This window comes from Columba livia, chromosome 1 (assembly GCF_036013475.1).
Source record: "Columba livia isolate bColLiv1 breed racing homer chromosome 1, bColLiv1.pat.W.v2, whole genome shotgun sequence".
NCBI classification, from domain to species: Eukaryota; Metazoa; Chordata; class Aves; order Columbiformes; family Columbidae; genus Columba; species Columba livia.
Window position 1 is genome coordinate 182,990,332 of NC_088602.1, and position 18,351 is coordinate 183,008,682.

At 36.9% G+C, this 18,351-nt stretch overlaps 1 protein-coding gene across 5 annotated transcripts in view; it reads right to left on the reverse strand.

The window, feature by feature from the left end:
* DOCK4 (dedicator of cytokinesis 4) overlaps positions 1-18,351 on the reverse strand; it is a 237,762-nt gene that overhangs the window by 134,691 nt on the left and 84,720 nt on the right. For all 5 annotated transcript variants that reach the window (XM_065048727.1, XM_065048725.1, XM_065048726.1 and 2 more), the window contains exons 4-8: positions 16,182-16,237; positions 14,166-14,262; positions 9,830-9,978; positions 7,624-7,708; positions 5,838-5,989 (exon numbers count right to left, since the gene is read on the reverse strand). In XM_065048727.1, the coding sequence (XP_064904799.1) occupies positions 5,838-5,989; positions 7,624-7,708; positions 9,830-9,978; positions 14,166-14,262; positions 16,182-16,237 (539 nt within the window). The remainder of the gene's footprint in view (positions 1-5,837; positions 5,990-7,623; positions 7,709-9,829; positions 9,979-14,165; positions 14,263-16,181; positions 16,238-18,351) is intronic.

Here is an 18,351-nt window from a genome sequence, read left to right on the forward strand (position 1 = left end):
TAATGATCAGTGGCACAAAATCCAGTTGGAGGCCAGTACCTAGCAGTGTACCTCAGGGGTCAATAGTGGCTCCAGTCCCATTTAATGCCTTCATTAATGATCTGGATGATGGGGCCCAGTGGACTCTCAGCAAGTTTGCTGATGACACAAAGCTGAGAGAAGTTCCTGATACACCAGAGATTTGGGCTGCCATCCAGAGGGATCTCAACAGGCTGGAGAAATGGGTTGACAGAAATCTGAGGTTCAACCAGGAGAAATGCAAAGTTCTACACCTGGCTGGGGGGAACAGTCCCACGCACCTGGAAAGCAGCTTGGCAGAAAAGGACCTGGGGATCCTGGTGGACACCAAATGGAACATGAGCCAGCAATGTGCCCTTGTGGCAAAGCAGGTCAATGGTATCCCAAGCTGCATTAGACAAATTTTTGCCAAAAGGCTGAGAATGGTGATCCTTCTCCCCTGTACTCACATTGGTTACACTACACCTGGAGTACTGTGTCCCACGCTGGCCTCCCCAGTACAAACAGGCATGAACATAGCAGAGAGAGTCCAGAAAAGGCTGTGAAGATGATTAAGGGACTGAAGGGAAAGGCTGAGAGAGCTGGGACTGTTTACCCTGGAGAGTAGAAGGCTCAGAGAAGATCTTATTGATTTATATAAATACCTGAAGGGAGGATGCAAAAAGGATGGAACCAGGCTCTTTTCAGTGGTGCCCAGTGACAAAGCCAGAGGCAATGGGCACAAACTGAAGCACAGGAGGTTCCTTCCAAGTATCAGGAAACTATTTATTTACTGTGAGGGCATCTGAGCACTGGCAGAGCTTATCCAAGGAGGTTGTGGAGTCTCTATCCTTGGAGACATTTAAAAGCCATCTGGACATGGTCCTAGACAACTACATTAGGGGGGTTAGATCAGATGACTTCTAGAGTTCCTCTTCCAACCTCAACCATTCTGCGATTTTGTGATTACATGTAAGTAGCACATAAAGGCAGGACAGAAAGAGAGCTGGGTCATTTGGGTCTACACAGAAATACAGTTCTTTACACACTGTTCTCCATTCTCCACCTCTGTGAGTTAGTAACTGCCATTCTAACACTTTACCACTTGTCTTTACTTCTCCTGAAGTTCCAAATTACTACAATTAATGAACTGTTCCTCACAACAGCATGCAACATATTCTTCATTAGCCAGAGAGCCAACTATAAAGGATTCCTTTCCTGTACTTTCGTAATAACTTCCGTAGTCTTGCACTGAATACACACCCTATGGCTTTGCAAATATATTCCCCATCTGCTTTGTGGTCTAGTGCTTGACATTGTTTAAAAGCAACAAAAAAATTAACTATCCAAGTCTCCTGCATTTAGAGTCCTGTTGTCTGGAGCACTGATCCTAAATAAACTAGATATTAAAACTCAAGTGTAAGCTACTTATACACTTAAATTAATACTGAGTCTTTGAAATCTCTCTCAAGAGAGGCCACAGGGATATCATCAAAGAAAGACACCCTGGGTTCTCAGTAGTGAGCCTTCTGGGTAATGGAAAGGTATTATCAGCTTGATCCAAGAGCCATCCAAGCTCACCCTTGCTCTTGTTCTGACTCTTAAGAATAGTCAGTTGTGTAAACTTTTGTTAGAAGAATGATTAAAAGTCAGGTTCTTCGAGCTCTGCTAGAGCAGAGCAGATCTTGGGTTTAAAGATGCTGATGAAGGTTACAAAAAAGTCTTTAAACATTCTCTTACAATACAAAAATCCTTCAAGATTTGCATAGAATAAGGGGAGGGGAGAAAAAATATTTGTTTCTTAAAGGGAGAAAAACTGCCATTGTGGCTTTCAAAAAAAAATAGAACCCAAAGTAGTAAATATTTTTACAAACAAAACATGGATTTCAGCTTTTTGGCAAGTAATTTAACGAATTAAAGTAAAAGCAAAACTGAAAGAAGAAAAGCATAAAAAGATTAATGATATGTCTGAATGTCACTAAAAAGGTGAGGTTGAGAATACAACGAAGCAAGGGTAATCTTCTTTGATATGGTCTGGAGTTTACACAATCATTAAACACATAAACAAAAGCTCACAAAATAGAAAATGAAGTTTGCTTTCATCCGTCTTGGATAAACAGCCTATTCCTCTGTGCTGTTTAAGAATCTGTGCTCATTTGAGGGCAATATGATAGTTATAAACAAGGTTGTTCAAGGTGATAGGAAAAGGAGGATTAGCATGCCAACTTATCTCTGCTCCTCGCACAGATGGGGCCAGAGGCATCAATCATTTGTGATAAGATGTTCATATCATATTGACACAGACACAAAGTGTGCATCAATTAAAGAAAATCTTACTGCAATCTTTCTGAAGTGTTGCCTCAAAATTGTTCTATTAACAGCATTGCTATTTGGAAAAAATATAACATTAAGAAAATGGTTTAGAAAAGAGACTGCTACACAAAATCTGTGTGTCACATTGCAGATTTAAGAAAAACAATTTCTACAGCAGTAGAAACACAGAGGCACAAACACTACACAAATGTAAAGGTCAGCAAAGCAACTGGGACTTTGGGCAGGAGATGAGGCAGCATTCTCATGCACACTCATCAGTGCCAAGAACAGGATCTGCAATCTGAACTGAACAAGTGCAGGCAGCAGGTTTAAAACCCTCATTCCCTTTCTCATGATACACTGCCCAGTGCTATTGGTATTCTCAAAATTCTCTTAAAAAAAACAGGGAAGATCTCTGGACAACAATGTGCTACAAAAATAAGGTATACAAATATGGTCTTACAGTACTTACATTGGAAAGGCAGATATTTCAGAAGACATTGGGATATTTGAATTTTTGACTACAGTCATCTGCCAAATATTTTCTTTGAGGTTTTGTTTTTTTGTAAAAGCAGAATATTCTTGGGGCAACAAATAAAGTTAACAGAGTCTCAGTGAATAACGCACATTGTCTGGGAAACAGCTAAGTTGTTACTTTGTCCCTTGCAACTTGTTAGGCTGATTCTATTAAAAGCCGATAAGTGAAATCTTTCCAGGATCTGATTTAAAAAAAAAAATAATTAAAAAATCAATATATGTTTGATGGAAGGATTGATGTTCTTAGAGTTCCAGTGTAAATGGGCCTTCTGGCTACACTAAGGTCATCATTGTTGCAGATTGCTGTATTCAGTAAGTGATATGACCTCGTTGGGGGGAAAAGCACATACTGTGCTCGGCTGTCTTTTATTTCTCTGAAAATCTGCCACTACAAAACCAGTAACTGTGTCATCTATTGAAGTACATACTACTGACTTTGTAAGTGTGATCTAACATCAGGAAAAGGTTCATCTCACTAACTTTTGTGCTAGTAAGAGAAGATATCCCCAATGCAAATTACCACAGCACTCTAAATGCTGGGAATCTAAGCACCTTCATATTCCAGCTTTATAGAACAGAAGCTACTGATTAATTCTTAGGAACAGAAAAATCTCAAAACTTCACAAATCTCATAAATGACCACACATTACAATAGATTCATAAAGCAGACAAAGTGGAGCATCAGAACACAAGGTCATTGCACTCTGCATTTTTCTACTAGACCACAAGTAGTAGTTGCCTAATGACTTAGGTAACCAATAGACAAACAACACAGCAAGTTTGTGACAGACCTTAAGGTGCTGTCATACACAGCTTTTAACCTGCACTTTCCCAGAAACGAGCAGAAGAGTCAGTGTATCCAGGTTTCACATCTCCATTATTGCCAATGGGCTTCAGCATCTTTGCAGGGTGAGAACCGCAGTAGCAGGGGAGTGTGGACATTGTCTCTTCTCATATATCCTGTTTCTGAGGGAGGCTGATCATTTCATGTATGCATCTGCCAGGGCCCTAAAGACCTCTGAAATATCCCACCCATTTGTAATGAATAAAAAACTATACATCATACCATACTGTTGTGCACCAAGACCAACTACCTTTGGTTTGACTCTGTGATAACATCGTTACACCACTTCCAGGTCTAGTCGAGAAAGACCATGTAAATCTCCAGCTGGCACACCTCTGTTTCCAGAGTTCATTTTGTGATATAGATATACCTTATAATCGTTATTATGAAAACTCTCTTGGTTTCAGCTTTTTCAACACGTTGAGAGGTCTCTGCTTTTTGTGAGGGTTTTTTCTTGTGTTTTTTGTTGTTTTGGGAGTGTGCATGTGTTTGTTTTGCAGATGGTTGTAAACTACCTTCACGAAGTTCATCTTCTCATTCCCCCCATGCCCTAGAAGGCACTTTGGATTCACAACAACACATTCTTCAAGGTTTGCCAGTAACAGGATGAGGAAGTTCACACATAATAAAGCAGCTGCAAACAGACACTAGAGTCAGCAATCAATAACTGAAGGTCAGATCACAGCAAGCATGTGACAAACAGCTCTAGAATTTGTGCTTTCATGTGAACGTGAAATCCAATCCATTTGCTTTCATGCCACCACTACTGCCATAACCTCGTTTTCAGCAACCCATAACACCCAAATTGTTTTCTGTCAAGGTCTGAAGCTCTCTCCTAAATCTATCACCTGCTGTGCCATTCACTGGAGTAAACACAAAAGATGTGCCCTGATACACACTGAAGTCCCAGAAATGACAGTAAACTGTGTTTTGGTGACTAACATCCAAAGTGCAGGCCAGAATGAAGTGTCAGTATTTAGCAGCTAATACTCTAACAACAGTTGCTCATATATGATTTCATTACCAATAAAAATCAATTTACTCAGTATAAGCTTCCTTCAAAGGACTGGTTAGTTATCTTGCCCAGCTATGAAGCGCAGACATAATTTTGTCAAATTCAGCCCAAATTCCACATGGTGCCCCACGTTCCTGTTGCCATATTTAAGACAATAACTAGCACATGCCATGACTTTGGACATGTTTTGAGTAACATTTTTTATCCTATTAGCAGGCTCTTTCTATGGTGAGGAGAGCAGAGAAGAACATAGTGTCCAAAAACCAGCAACAAACTATGAACGGGAACCTTCTGACCAGAAACTGATCTCCCATCACCACTACACAAGCATTTAGTGGTTCAGTCTTCCTGGCATATTCCTAGAACAGTGTGTATAAGGGTCTTGCACTAACTCTGTTCTCCTGTGCTCATGTTTATTAAGCGCATCATGGTTCTACTATAGTTCACTCATGTTCTCTGTCTCAGCCAGAAATATGCTGGGAGTAGAAAAAACTACTGAATATTTAAAAATTACAAGGTTACCAGAATTTAAGGTCTAGGACAAACAGAAAAAGAACAGTTCCAGAATCAGCTCCCAGCTGAAAAAAGAGGACAAACAAACCCTACATGGATGTGAAATAGAGTTTGACTGTTACACTGAAGAACAGGCCCTTCCTCATTGAAGTACAGGCTCCTTTCACAAAAATACTCAATTCACTGAGGGCAGCCCTCCAGTCTCATGTACATAGGAGAACTCATCTCATAAATATTACAAAGGAAGCAACAGTTCCAAGTTTTGAATGTGTGATGATTAGGAGAGAGGAAAGCAGAGACACTGAAAAATTACCCTTAGGTCACAGAGCTAATATTCACCTTTATGCATACATGTATGTATGTTCCTACACAAGCAAAAACAAGTGAAAACTGAAATAGGTAAGCAAGACAGAAAAATATACATTACTGAAACTTAAAACGATACTACAAACTATTATGCATAGAAATGGAATTTCAAAAAGAAGGAAAAAAATATCCTGAATCAAGCCTATCTTTGTTTGTTTCTAAATGTGAAATTTGTTACCTGGATCAAAACATACAATGCATATTGACAAAACTTATGTAAAATCAGTATTCCAGTGAAAAATCGTGTGGTACCTGATGGGCCGATTTTCTTTGCTATCAAAGAGTGAGAAGATGACTTCCAGTTCCTCTCCCAGATTGGAGCACATCAGACTCTTCATCTGAACAAAAAGGTGGTGGCTGCTAGCTGGTACTGGTGTGTCTTTTTTTCTGTGACGATGCTCCATCTGAAAATAAGCCAAAAAACACAGCAGGCAGTTCGAATTATTAGTAAAAATCTCAAAACAAGAGGCAAAATAAATGTAATACAGAACTACTTTCTTAATATCAACTTTTAAATTTCTAATTTAATATTCACTTGTAATAGGTTTTTTCTTTTGCCTTTTTTTTTTTTGTATCTCAGAAGGAGAACACAAGGTGGAAATTATCTCTGTGAGAAAAATAGTAATCTCTAGAAGTTTCCCTTTTTTCTACTCAGAAAATTCTAAGCCACTTTAAAGCTTTGTGCTGTAACAATATAGTATTTCATAGCTGGTTTAAATAGTTAAGGATCTGATATTCTAGTATGCAAACACACAAAAAATGTTTTTGTAGAAGACTAAATACCAGTATTTTAAGATGCAAAAACATCACGCCCATATTTTATAATCTTTGAATTATAAAAGTCTTCAGATACAAAAGTCACTAAATTCTCTTGATTTGACTTCACAGTTTATACCTTCACCATTTTAATCACACAATAGAGGTAGGACAATATTAACTTGTACTATTTCTGTCTTACATTGTACCAAAGATAATTTCAAACACCAATCTTTCTTAAGCTATTTTTAGCTTTTTTTTTTTCCCCCCTCTTTGTTTTTTAAAATGCACTCCAAGAGCTCCATCATTAGTTTTCTGGGTTATTCTTGTTCTTTATGTTTCTCCTTATGATTAATGGTTCCTCACTGTATTTCACCTAGTGCTTCAACAGGATTCCATAAGATTACATTTGGCTTTGAAGAAACTGCTCAAAGGTACACCAACTCTAGCATTAAAAAATTACTATTAGGCTTGACAGCACAACTTATCAACATAATTAGTTAAAAATGGTCAGAAATATATTATAATTTAAGGTCCACAGCAAATTGTAGCAATTCTATTTTTTGCTCTATTTTACATGTAAATAGGAAGTAAACACAAATAAAATTTAGTTTAAATAAAAGCTTAGTCTTAAACAAGTAAGGCTCAGAATTTTGTATCTGTAGCAGCTGCAGTACTTAAATATAATCCAAAGCCCATATAAATGAATTAGCAAGCTTTCTTAAAACTCACTGCAGATTAAATCAGAACTAAATTAAACCAGAAGTATCAGTGCTGGTTTTAGCAAGTCAAGATGGGCTTTCACACAGACCAAAAGGAGAGCTTTCCTATGCAATTTAACTGCTATTTACATTAATATATTAGAAAATATCAATAGCACAGTATGATTAATTGTGACAATACTTGTACCATAAGTATATTATTGTATTTCCACAAATCTTATCTAACAGGACTCATGGGCCAATCACAGCTGTAATGAAAAGGAGTCTTATAAGCTTTTATTGACTATTGAACTCCTGTTAAGTCACAATTCTAACATATCAGAAAACAAAACTTGTGCATGTTTACATATACAAATTTGATATCAAAGCATCCCATACAAATGTAGAGATAACATAACTGTTCAACAGAGAATTACTTTCCTCATAGTAAAACTCATTACATTATCAAATGCCAGTTTATTTGATGAAATAAAGTACTTCTGGTTAAGGAGAAGAAAGCTGCCTTCAAAACATCAGTATGTCATTTGGTAGCAAATGTACAGAGTATCATATTCGCATACCAGCCTGTAGAGCTCTGTAATGCTGATGTCTTCAGGATCCACCATAGCATATTCTTTTCTTGGAACTAAGTCAAGTCCCAGTTGTCTGTACGAGAAATTGAATAACAGTAAGTAGTTTCTGCATACAAAGGAAATAAATTAACTTGTTTCTGTTCACATATAGTATAAACATTCCAACAAACACTGTGTTAATTGGCATTCTACAGCTGGCTTCAGTTTAATGTATTTTGGATGTATTCTACATTCACGGGTGTTTCTTCCCCTTTCTTCACTTTGTAACGTTAACAGAATATGTTTTTCCACAATTTTATATTTGTTTTACATTGCGGACAACATACAATGGATATTGTCCTTTGTAGTATTGTGGACATTGTACAATGTGAATTGCACTAGTATTGTCAATTAGAATGACAGACGTAGAAAAGAAGATAAAAAGAAAATCCACCAAATGTCAAAACACCAGCTTTTTTTTAATTTGGACTGGATGACACCAAAGCTGTTTGGCTGTATCCCCATAACAAAATAATGAAATGAACATGAATCAATGGGAAAAAAAGTTATTTTGAGCATAGCAGCAAGCAATGAAGATTAAGAACACATATAGGGCAGTCATGCTGAATTTAGAAAAACTTGAAAGATGATAGCAACTTTTTTTAAAAAATGTTTTCAAGAGTTGGAACTGACCACTTAAAAATGGTCACAATTCCATTCGGCTAGCACAAAATTCTAAGCAGACAGTTAATCGTACACAGTTAATCACAGTTCTTTCAATATGCTAGGTATTTAGGCTTTCAGATAGCAGAAGTTGCAGAAACTCCTGAAATTCAGTTAATTCTACTATTGAATATTGCTGCACTTAGCGTTTAACTGAATAAATATAGGCTAAAGAAAAGACGTTGGAAACAGCACCCAAATGCCAAAAGGTATTTTACCCTTTTTCTTACTTCTATTTTTTTTAAAGATAATACAATTTGTATTAGCTTTTATTATTTATTCAGATAAAAGAAAGATGCAGAGCATAGTAGCAAGATGTGTGTTAGAGATGCCCAAGGAGGAACTGAATTGGGCGACCCAAGTCATAAAAGAAGCAATGTCAGTCAATATAGTTTTGGTTAAGACAACAGAGCTGTGCTGAGTGGGTCACATAGGAATCTGGCCAGGTGTATTTTAAAGAAGATATAAAAGGGTGCTGCATATGTTCTTGTAGATGGTACCACTTGTATGTAAAATAAACCGAGAGAAAAAGGCAAAATAAACCAGCAAGTAACATTTCACTGTTAGAGCAGACGACAGAAAAACAATAAAGGAGAAAGTCCATTACAAAAAAAAAAGTTGACACCCATCAAAAGTTTGCTCCTTACTTCAACATTCTACAATGAGCCTAAAGCTGTGGCCTTATGTCCTGGTTTTGTTAAAAACAAGACCAGTTATCTTTCAGTGATTTTTCTTTCAGCTAAGTTCTTCTAGGTGGCTGTACTTTTCTGAGTTTTAGCCTGCATATTTTTCCTCAGATGCTGTACTTGGTGCTGATAGGAAGCCAACAGAATGCTGAAGAAGCTCATGTTTAGATTTATTACCATGGTAGCTAAGAAAGACTGATACGTTTTCCCACGTTCTGTTGTGAGAGGGTCGTGTTTGAAGAGGGGTGGATGGAACAGGTTGACTAGAACTGACCAAGGATCAGCTGAGTATTCCATCCCATAATCATCATACCCCCTATATAAAAGGGTGATCACGAGGGTCATTCTCTCTTCACCCATGGCTGGCATGTAGAGAGGACCCTGTCTGTCTGCCTGTGACCCACAGGCCTCAGGCCCTGCATCCTGCAACCAGTTTCAGGTTTGCTGTGCAGTCCTGCCCATGACTTCTGGGGCCTGAGCTGCAGCTGCTGGAGCCGCCAGCTCCGCACACCCAGCTCTGCTGCTGGAGTGACGCCAGCTCCACATCCAGCACTGAAGATTTGTTTTGTATGTTTTGTATATATATTCTCTATTTATTAGTAGCATTAGTAAAACCCTTTAAAACTCTACAACTTGAAGTCTAAGTCTCTATTCCTTTCCTCTTATCTTTCCAATCTAAAGGAAGGGGTGGCGGGAAATGAGGGGATAACAGGGAGCGTCTGCCACAGTTTATTGCCGCCTTGCCTTAAACCTTGACACCTTACAATCAGATTGCATTATTTTCATTTATTATTGTATTTACTCACTCATTGCCCCAATCCAGGCGAGCAGTGATGTGTCGCTTGACATCCTTCATTCGATCGTGGGTGAGGTGGCCGACAAGGACCTGCCTTCTCAGGTCCAGGATTTCATTCATTATGTGCCACAGTCGGTGAAAGAGATCCCCCTCATTCCTCTGCGAGATAAAAATATAATTGCCTCTGCATCAACTGCATAAGCTGATAATCCTAATATATACAGATACGGTGGAGAAATCAAGAAAACTTCCTTATTCCCTTATTTCCCTTTTTCTCCCCATTGTGCTGTGATGATTTTACCTGCATGTATGTGTGTGTGCATATAAAATAATTTCAGAGCGTACCACAGACCCTGTCTTTGCACCACACTCACTCTAAAATTTCATTCCAATTGGTTATGTCTCATGTCGATGCAGCCTAATTTACATGATATATGACAAAAATTCAACAGAAAAATTGTTTCATGCCATAGCGCTGTTTTATTCTGAGAGCTGCTGTCTCATCCAAAATGAACACACGATCATGCAATTCAAGAGTATTTGAACTCACACATAAGGGATCAACAGGGAATAACTCCTAGTATTCAAACTCTGAATCAGAGTGTTAATGTTCTTTTGACTTTTTCTTGTATGGATATAACTGTACCCACTACAGTCTAGCCATAAATAAACAGTGTCTTGTAGACAACCTCTTGTCCAGACAGCTGTTCTTCATCTAACTGTTAAGTAGGAGAAAATATGTGAAGGCTTTTTAAACCACATCCTCCTCCTCTAATTATACACTAGTTAAGGGCATAAACAATTTCCCATAACAGTTTCCTCCCAAACAAAAGGTCTTTTAACTCTTCCCTTCACCACTTCCCAGTGGTTTTACTTGAGACAGTTTTTCTGAGAAACTTTAGCTCAAGGAAACTACTGGAACCTCCATTTAAGTGATGCATCACACAAAGTTGAAAAAAAACACTTCTAGTCAGATTTGTTCTCCTAATTCTTGCCCAAAACCCTAAGCCCATTTCCCTTTTCCTTCTTCCTAGGAACAAATGGCATAAAAATGAAGTTCAGCTACTTCTGCTGGTAATTGCTCTGAAAAGCTAAAATTCACTTACAAGCACCATTACTCTCTGTTAATAGCTTCTATATACCAAGGTCCCTGACAAACTAGCATTTGATAAAACTACTCTTTATTTCACATCCATTCACTTCATAAGCCTAAGTGTGCCCATAAAATGGGCACTAATTTATTGTTTGTCTTGGCTTTCTGTCAGAAAAAAAGAAAGCCAGTGTATTTTGAACACACAGTAACAACAGCAGTGAGGAAAAAGTTGCCAAAAAAGAAACAGCTTCAATAAGAACAATAGGAAGATATGAACTTTGTAAGAAAAACAAACAAACGCAACAAAAAGGTCATACAAAAGGTCCTTGAATAAGGAGCAAGAGACAAAAAAGACTTTATAGGAACACTATAGTGAAGTAGGTTGACAGTATGTTTTCCCAAATTTTCCATCAGACACTTGTGTATAAATACCTCATTTCTACAGTTAAAAAACAAACAAAATCGAACCAACACTAATTCAGGTGCATCTTTGTTTTCCGTATCTGATGATAAGCTCTATTGAAGTGAATACAAAAGACATGCTAATGTTTAACAAGACTATTAAGATCAAAATGACATTTTCAGGTATCCTTTATCTTCCAAAGCTTTAGAATTTTTCTATGAGTTGCTCATTTCTCGAAATGCTGCGTGGATCTGCAAGCAACTGTACTTGCTTTATAGATTTAGGTCTCTATACCAAGTAACCATATTTTTGCTCCTTCTGTACCAGGAGTAACCAATATACCAATATACTTGCTAATATGCACAAAGCAATCACACTTAGCTGTGCTTCAGACATTTGAGAAAACTATTCCCCATTATAATCTAGAGAAATTTCAAACAAGCTTTGAATAAATGCTCTTGTTTCTCAAGGAACAGGTTCATATTGCTTAATTATAATTTCACTGTCAAGTTTAAAATTATATTACTTAGAATCCAACCAAAAAAATACTTGATTTTGTAGGTTCCTGTATGAAAATTTTAAGCAAATTAGCAACTGTGCCACTTGCAGAGGCACTTCCAGAACCGTCACCTGGTTTGGAACAGCCTCTCTGAACACAATCCATACAAATATCTCAAAAAGTAGCAGACTAGCTACTTCTGTACCATCCCGACTTGTAGGAGGTCCACTGGCACACTCATTGCTGTTTCTTACATAGCAGAAGCAGCCCCCATATCAGCAGGACATCTGACAATTTAAGTCATAATTATCAAGTCAGCAATTATTTAGGATGAGGGATTGGAGACTCTGCAGATGCAAGTGAACAGGTTTTGATTACATTTGATGCATGCACATGCTGTCACGTCCAAACCATGGTTTGGTTTCAGTGTAGTAGATTAGAAGGTCAAATGTTAAAAATGGAAGGAAATCATGATGTAAATCACAATTTAAAACTGAAATATTTTAGTTAAGCCTTTGAAGACATGACTCTACAGTCAAGAGAAAATTTAAAAATTGAGCTAACGAAATAGCAGTAGGCATGGAAAAATTAAATTGCAGTAATTCTTATGGCTTAGATTATGATGTGCAAAAACAATGTTAAAACATGCAAAACAGTCAGGAAACACTGAATTTCAGTCAGAATAAAGAGAGACACTGAACAGGTTTCATTCTGTGTGTTCTAAGTACACCAAAACAAAAAAACTTCTACCTGTGATGGTAGCCAATCCGAGTAGGAAATGGAAGGATTTCTTACAGTGAAAAAGTCACTGGTCTGAAACCTCTCAGAAGAATGGGAGGCTGCACTGAGCTCACAAGAGACATGGGAGTGAAAAACAGTCTGGGGAGCTTGTATCTGAGATCCTACTGATACTGCACAACATTCAGATAAAGAAGAATAATCCCACATCTGTATGATTTATATAATGGAGTAAGAGCTGCTTAAATGACTGGGGACTCAAAACAAGACTATAAATAGAAAATCATCAGGTGGCTGAGTTTGGAAGAGTTTTCGCTAAGCAAAAATGTTTGCCTACCCTAATTAAAAAAAATTATCAATATAATCTTCACTTCAACTGAAATTTTTAAGGGAGGTAATTACAGAATTGGAGAGGTCAGATTTACAGAGTGAGCACAATAGAGAGATGGAGTGAGAAATGGGAATTATAGAAACCACACATACCACGGGTGTTCTTTGTGAAAAAAAGAAGGGTTGCTTATTGCTGCTTTGTGTTTGGTGCTCACACAGCTGCTACTCGAATACTATATCCAGTTCTTAGTCCAGAAATGCAATAGAAAATACAAGATGGGTTCAGCAAACTAGAATGGTTAAGGCTAAAAAATGTGATTTAAAGTTAAATTTGAGAAGATGAACCTACTAAGATAATGAAACAGAAAGCTAAGACTGTAAGTATCTATTAAAGTGGAACAATTTCATAGAGCAGCATTCTGTAGGGAGTTGTAATAGCATTACTAAGACTGGTATGAATTAAACACCAAAACGTATTCGTAAGTATGAGAAGAAACGACAGAACAACGAATGGTAGGCATAATAGCCATAGAACACCGTAAGTGTGATTTCATTCAACCAAGGAGAGAAATAAACTGATCTGAAGATGTCAGGGAGAGGCAGAAAAAGTCCAGAGCCATAAAGTAACCAGGTAAGGAAAACAAGAGAAATGTGAAACATGTGACTTAAGAAGTGTGAAATAAGAAAGAAGTTCAAACCAGAATTCACTTCTGTAACGTGTGGTAGGTAAATCAAAAAATCAGCTCACTATTGCTGGTCAAGAATCATCCCCCAAGCCTCCCTCTCAGCAATGAGGACTCAACAGTTGGCATCCCTTGATCTCTGTGCCATATACAAGAGGTCCTGTTCAAATAACATGTACACATCTCAGTGCTTGTGAGTGTGTGGATGTAAAAGGAAATAAAGATCCATGAGAAGATGACTATGAATAAAATCAACTGGCTAGGAATTTTTTAATAATATACTGTATTTCTGTATTGCAATAAAATAGCAGTATTATTTGTTACACTTATTTCCAACACTTCAGTTTAGCAAAGCAAACCTTAGATCCAACAGCTACACGATGAAGCTGGAGAAGATTCAGAAAGTTGCTAAAGTTTAGCAGCAGTAGTAGCCAATGATTTGAATAAATTAACAGACGTATTTATTTCATAATTAGAACAGTTAAAAAACAAATTGAATGCTTTTTTTCTGAAATATATAATTAAACTAAACCAGAGCATCTATACAGTGTATCTTTTGAGCTGGTATTAAATCAAAGCAGCATGACTCAGGATACTTGCCACATAGAGTTGTTTCCACATCGTTCCCCAGTCTCTTAAAGTTGATGTCATTTCTGTAATAACAGAATCTTCTGTTGGAATAACCATTTCAAATTGTCTGTAACATGCAGAAGAACACATGATATTACACAAGCATTACAAAAACCATTATAGTTACTAATAGAAAGACTTCATCCTGCCAAGAGTGTTGTCTATCAACCTACATGGATGCTCCTTCAGCCCAGGATACTTTTTTATTTGTGTATTTCATTTAATCTCCTTGGAAAAAAGTCTTGGGCAAAAATAATTTAATATCCATGGAAACTCTTGGTCCTAGAGAAGTCAAGGTGAGGTTTTTTTTACTATGAGATAAGCATGTCAAAAACCACTTTCATAGCAATGTCCACAGTTTCCAAAGGTATCTTGCCGCTTTAGCTTAGACTCCAAAACAGGGATTGTTGCCACTATTTTTTACATCTCTGCTTATAGAAGACAGAAAATGCCAGTCTTTCAACTGAAAGAGGATACAAAAAAATCAAAAGGAAAGCAGTACAGTGTGAGTGAGTCCTTACCGACTTGATGCTGGCCAAGAAAGAGCTGGGTTGATTTGGTCAAGACTAAACTCTCCACCACGCCATCACTTTACGCACACCATCACCGCTACCACTTGGTTCTCGCACACAGAACCTTTCAAAGGTTTGCATTCATGACTGGATTACTTTTCTCATGTTACCATTTCTCTCTTATCACATTAACTTACCAAAGTGGCAGCCCCTGCCCATGATGCACTGTAGGGCACATGGCCTGAACAGAAACACAGACTAATGAAGAAAATACAGGCAGAGATTGAATATTCTGCAAATCCTGTCATGGTGTCCTCTAACAAAAATTATTCCATCTTTAAGCTTTGTTTTATTGTGATGATTAACAAAAATTTTATTTCCCTGAACATTCAAGTTTAACTACAACCACTTTAAAAGGAGAAGGGATCCGAGGGCATGACAAATCACATGGCTTGCACTCCACAGCAAAAAAACAGACTGTTTATGTGAAGCCATTTTTACCTGTGGGAGTGAGACTTTTTTTTTTTTAAATATGATTACAGTCTTCGTGATTATTTTTGTCCATCATGATATATGGACCTTCTACTCACTCATTCATGCTCCCAAAATAAATGTCACCTGCACCTGATGTTTAGGCCTCCATCTATTATGACAAGAAATGTCTTAAACGGGTTTCAAACTTTTACATCTCAGGTCTATCAATACATTTAAATAAATGACCCAATATGAATTGCCCCAGGTTAAGTAAAACGTGGGAAAAAACTATGCTGAACTAAGATCTCAGTTTTTTTAAAGTGATACTGTCAAGAAAAGTATTACATCTAAACAAAAAAATCTGTCTCTTTTAGTCAGAAGATTTGAGTTCCAAACCAAAATTTTAAAACTAGTTTTAACTGATTGTTCTGGTTTGTATTAACTCTTCTAAAAATGAAAAGAGATCAGTTGTAAAAAATAAATATTGGCTCTTTATCACCTGAAGAAGTAAAGGAAAAAACAATCTCTGTTCATTTACAGTTTTGGTTAATTTTTTTCCCATTGAACTGATACACTATTTTACCTTTTTTTCAGTGAAATGCCAGCTGTCTGCCATTGTACAGTTGCTGTCCTCAAAGAAAACAACTAATCCTAAACAGCAGATTAATAGCCAGCTTTTGTACAGAATAACTTCTTCTAATTAGGGCAATACCATTCTTCAGCCAAACGTAACAATAGGAAGTGAAAACATTCAGTCATTTTCTCTTTCCTCTAGACAATACAGACTGATATTCCCAATTGTCCTGTCTTTTCCGAATGTCACTCCAATTTTATGACAATGTAGAAGTATCAGGTTAGCAAAGGACAACAATTTCAAGTCCCTGTAGCAGTAAGCTGTAAAATACTGTAACAAAAGCACCACTTTACCTTATAAAGAAAAGATCTTTAGTACAAGTAACTGACCATGTTTAAACATTTGAATCTGTAACATTTCACCTACCCTTTGTTCTTAACACACGCATTTTTCAAGTGAATGTAGTTGGATGGAAATATGCCCTGAAAAAAAAAAAAAGAGTAGTTTAAGTAAAAATAAAAAAAACACTCCCTTTATACGAGGTTTAATGTGCAAATGTGTGCTGAATTAAAAGTTGTCTCAATAATTACCAACACAGACGCACAAAAAAAGAATGCAATATATATTCAGTATAGAGAAACTAAAATTATATATTCAGTAGAGTTTTAATCCTTCAATACTTCAGAAAATAAGATAAACACATGTAGAACATGTAAGAGATTGCTTGAGAACTCATTTATCCTAGAGGTGTTTATTAATTACTCCCATCTTGACAAGAAACAGATCAGCTGGGAGGGGTAACATCTTACCAATAGTATCTTAAAAATAGTGTCTTCAGACAGGGATTTTCAAAATAAAGCAAAATAAATAAAGTTAATGAAGTTCAATGAAAGTAAATGAAAGTTCAATGAAAGTAAAAATAAAGTCTTTGGTGGCTACCATGCCCTCAGTGTCCTGACGAGGGTGGTTCTTTTCTAATTATTTAATTGCTTTCCACCCTTTTTTTGAATGGACAGCAGTGCTGCAACAGTCATATTGCTCTTATGGAGCACTAACCTTCATAAATAAGAACTATAAGCAAAATTAAGTAACTCAACTTCAAGTTTCTGTCTGGGAATGCAAATGCTACAGCTCGTCACATAATGTAGTGAGGTAAAATACATATATGTTCTTCTTTATAAGTCCAGCTGTATAAAGCCTTCCTTTGGGATGACAGTGACCCATTTTCTTTTAACCCAAACAGACGTTAGACCTTTGACAAAACAACATCTATGCAGAGGCAACTGCCCTTATGAATGCTCTTACTCCTCAGTAATGTAAAGCAGTTCAGAAGAACATCTCCCAAGGACAGTTGGATGCACAGCCCCGCAGTTGTAACGATGGGCCAGAAAAGAGATGGCTGCACATGCGCACGGTCTGCAGACCAGCTGCCACACACTAGTTCTTTGAGTGACAAAACTGACAGAATAACAAGGGAAGAATCTTGCTCGAGAAATACCAAGAACAAGCAGAGTTACAATGTGCTCTTATTGTTTTACTTTGGGAGAGACTCCCTTCAAAAATCTAATTCAGAAAACTGTTTGCATTCACACTAGCAAAGCAGAAAATATATATCTCATTTCTTCACACATCAAGCCATGTTTAGAAAACCTATTCATAACTTCTCTCAACACATTTGACAGACCACAAAGCAAGACTGACAGCAAGCATGTGGTGAGAATTGCAACAAAAGACACAGAAGATGCAATAACAAATCCCAACTGCTCATGTCTTTGAAATCAAATTGCAATATATATCACTGAGGTCAAAGTAGTAAACATCAGATTAGACTCTGTGGCTAAATTTATTGTTCACATTGACCTCCCATACAAAGCAAAGGAAATTTATGTGATCAGCAACTGCAAGCCAAGGCACAAGAGGCCAACAACTTACAATGTGAGCCCCTAGAAACTTTTGGAATTAACGTATATGTGCCACATTCTGCAGCTGAAGAGACTTGGAAATGAAGAGAGAAAAAAAAAAGAGTGAAGCTCACAATGTGATTTAAAGGAGCAACAGATGATTTAAGATATTTTTTCGATGGCTTTAATAAGACTAAAAAGCCTAGTACAGTATTGAGAAAAGAAAGGGAATCTTGAAATGGTTTCCCATACGAAAAACAAAATCTTTACAGTCACAAAAGAAAGACAACAGAAGAGATTAAGAAGATAGAAAGACAAATAAGAAAGCTAAACTTAAACATATTCAACATGAACAAATGCTGAAATATGAATTTCATATGTCATGTCTGAATGCAGAAAAAAATAAATCAGTCAAGTCTGGTTTAGAGTACTATCATCTATACTACCACGGAGATCAAAGACCAAACAAAAATAAAATGAAGCATATATTTCACATAACAATACAAATCTTTTATTCAACTGAAGCAATGCATGTGGCTCCTATAAACTAGCTATCTCCACTTGCTGCTCTAAATTAATTCATAACATAAAGAAATATAGGCACAGTCTAAACAACTTTTCAAGTAGTTACAATTTGTGTTCTCCTTAGTCTTTTCCTTTCAATTTAGCTTTCTCTGAGATCACAATATAAAATC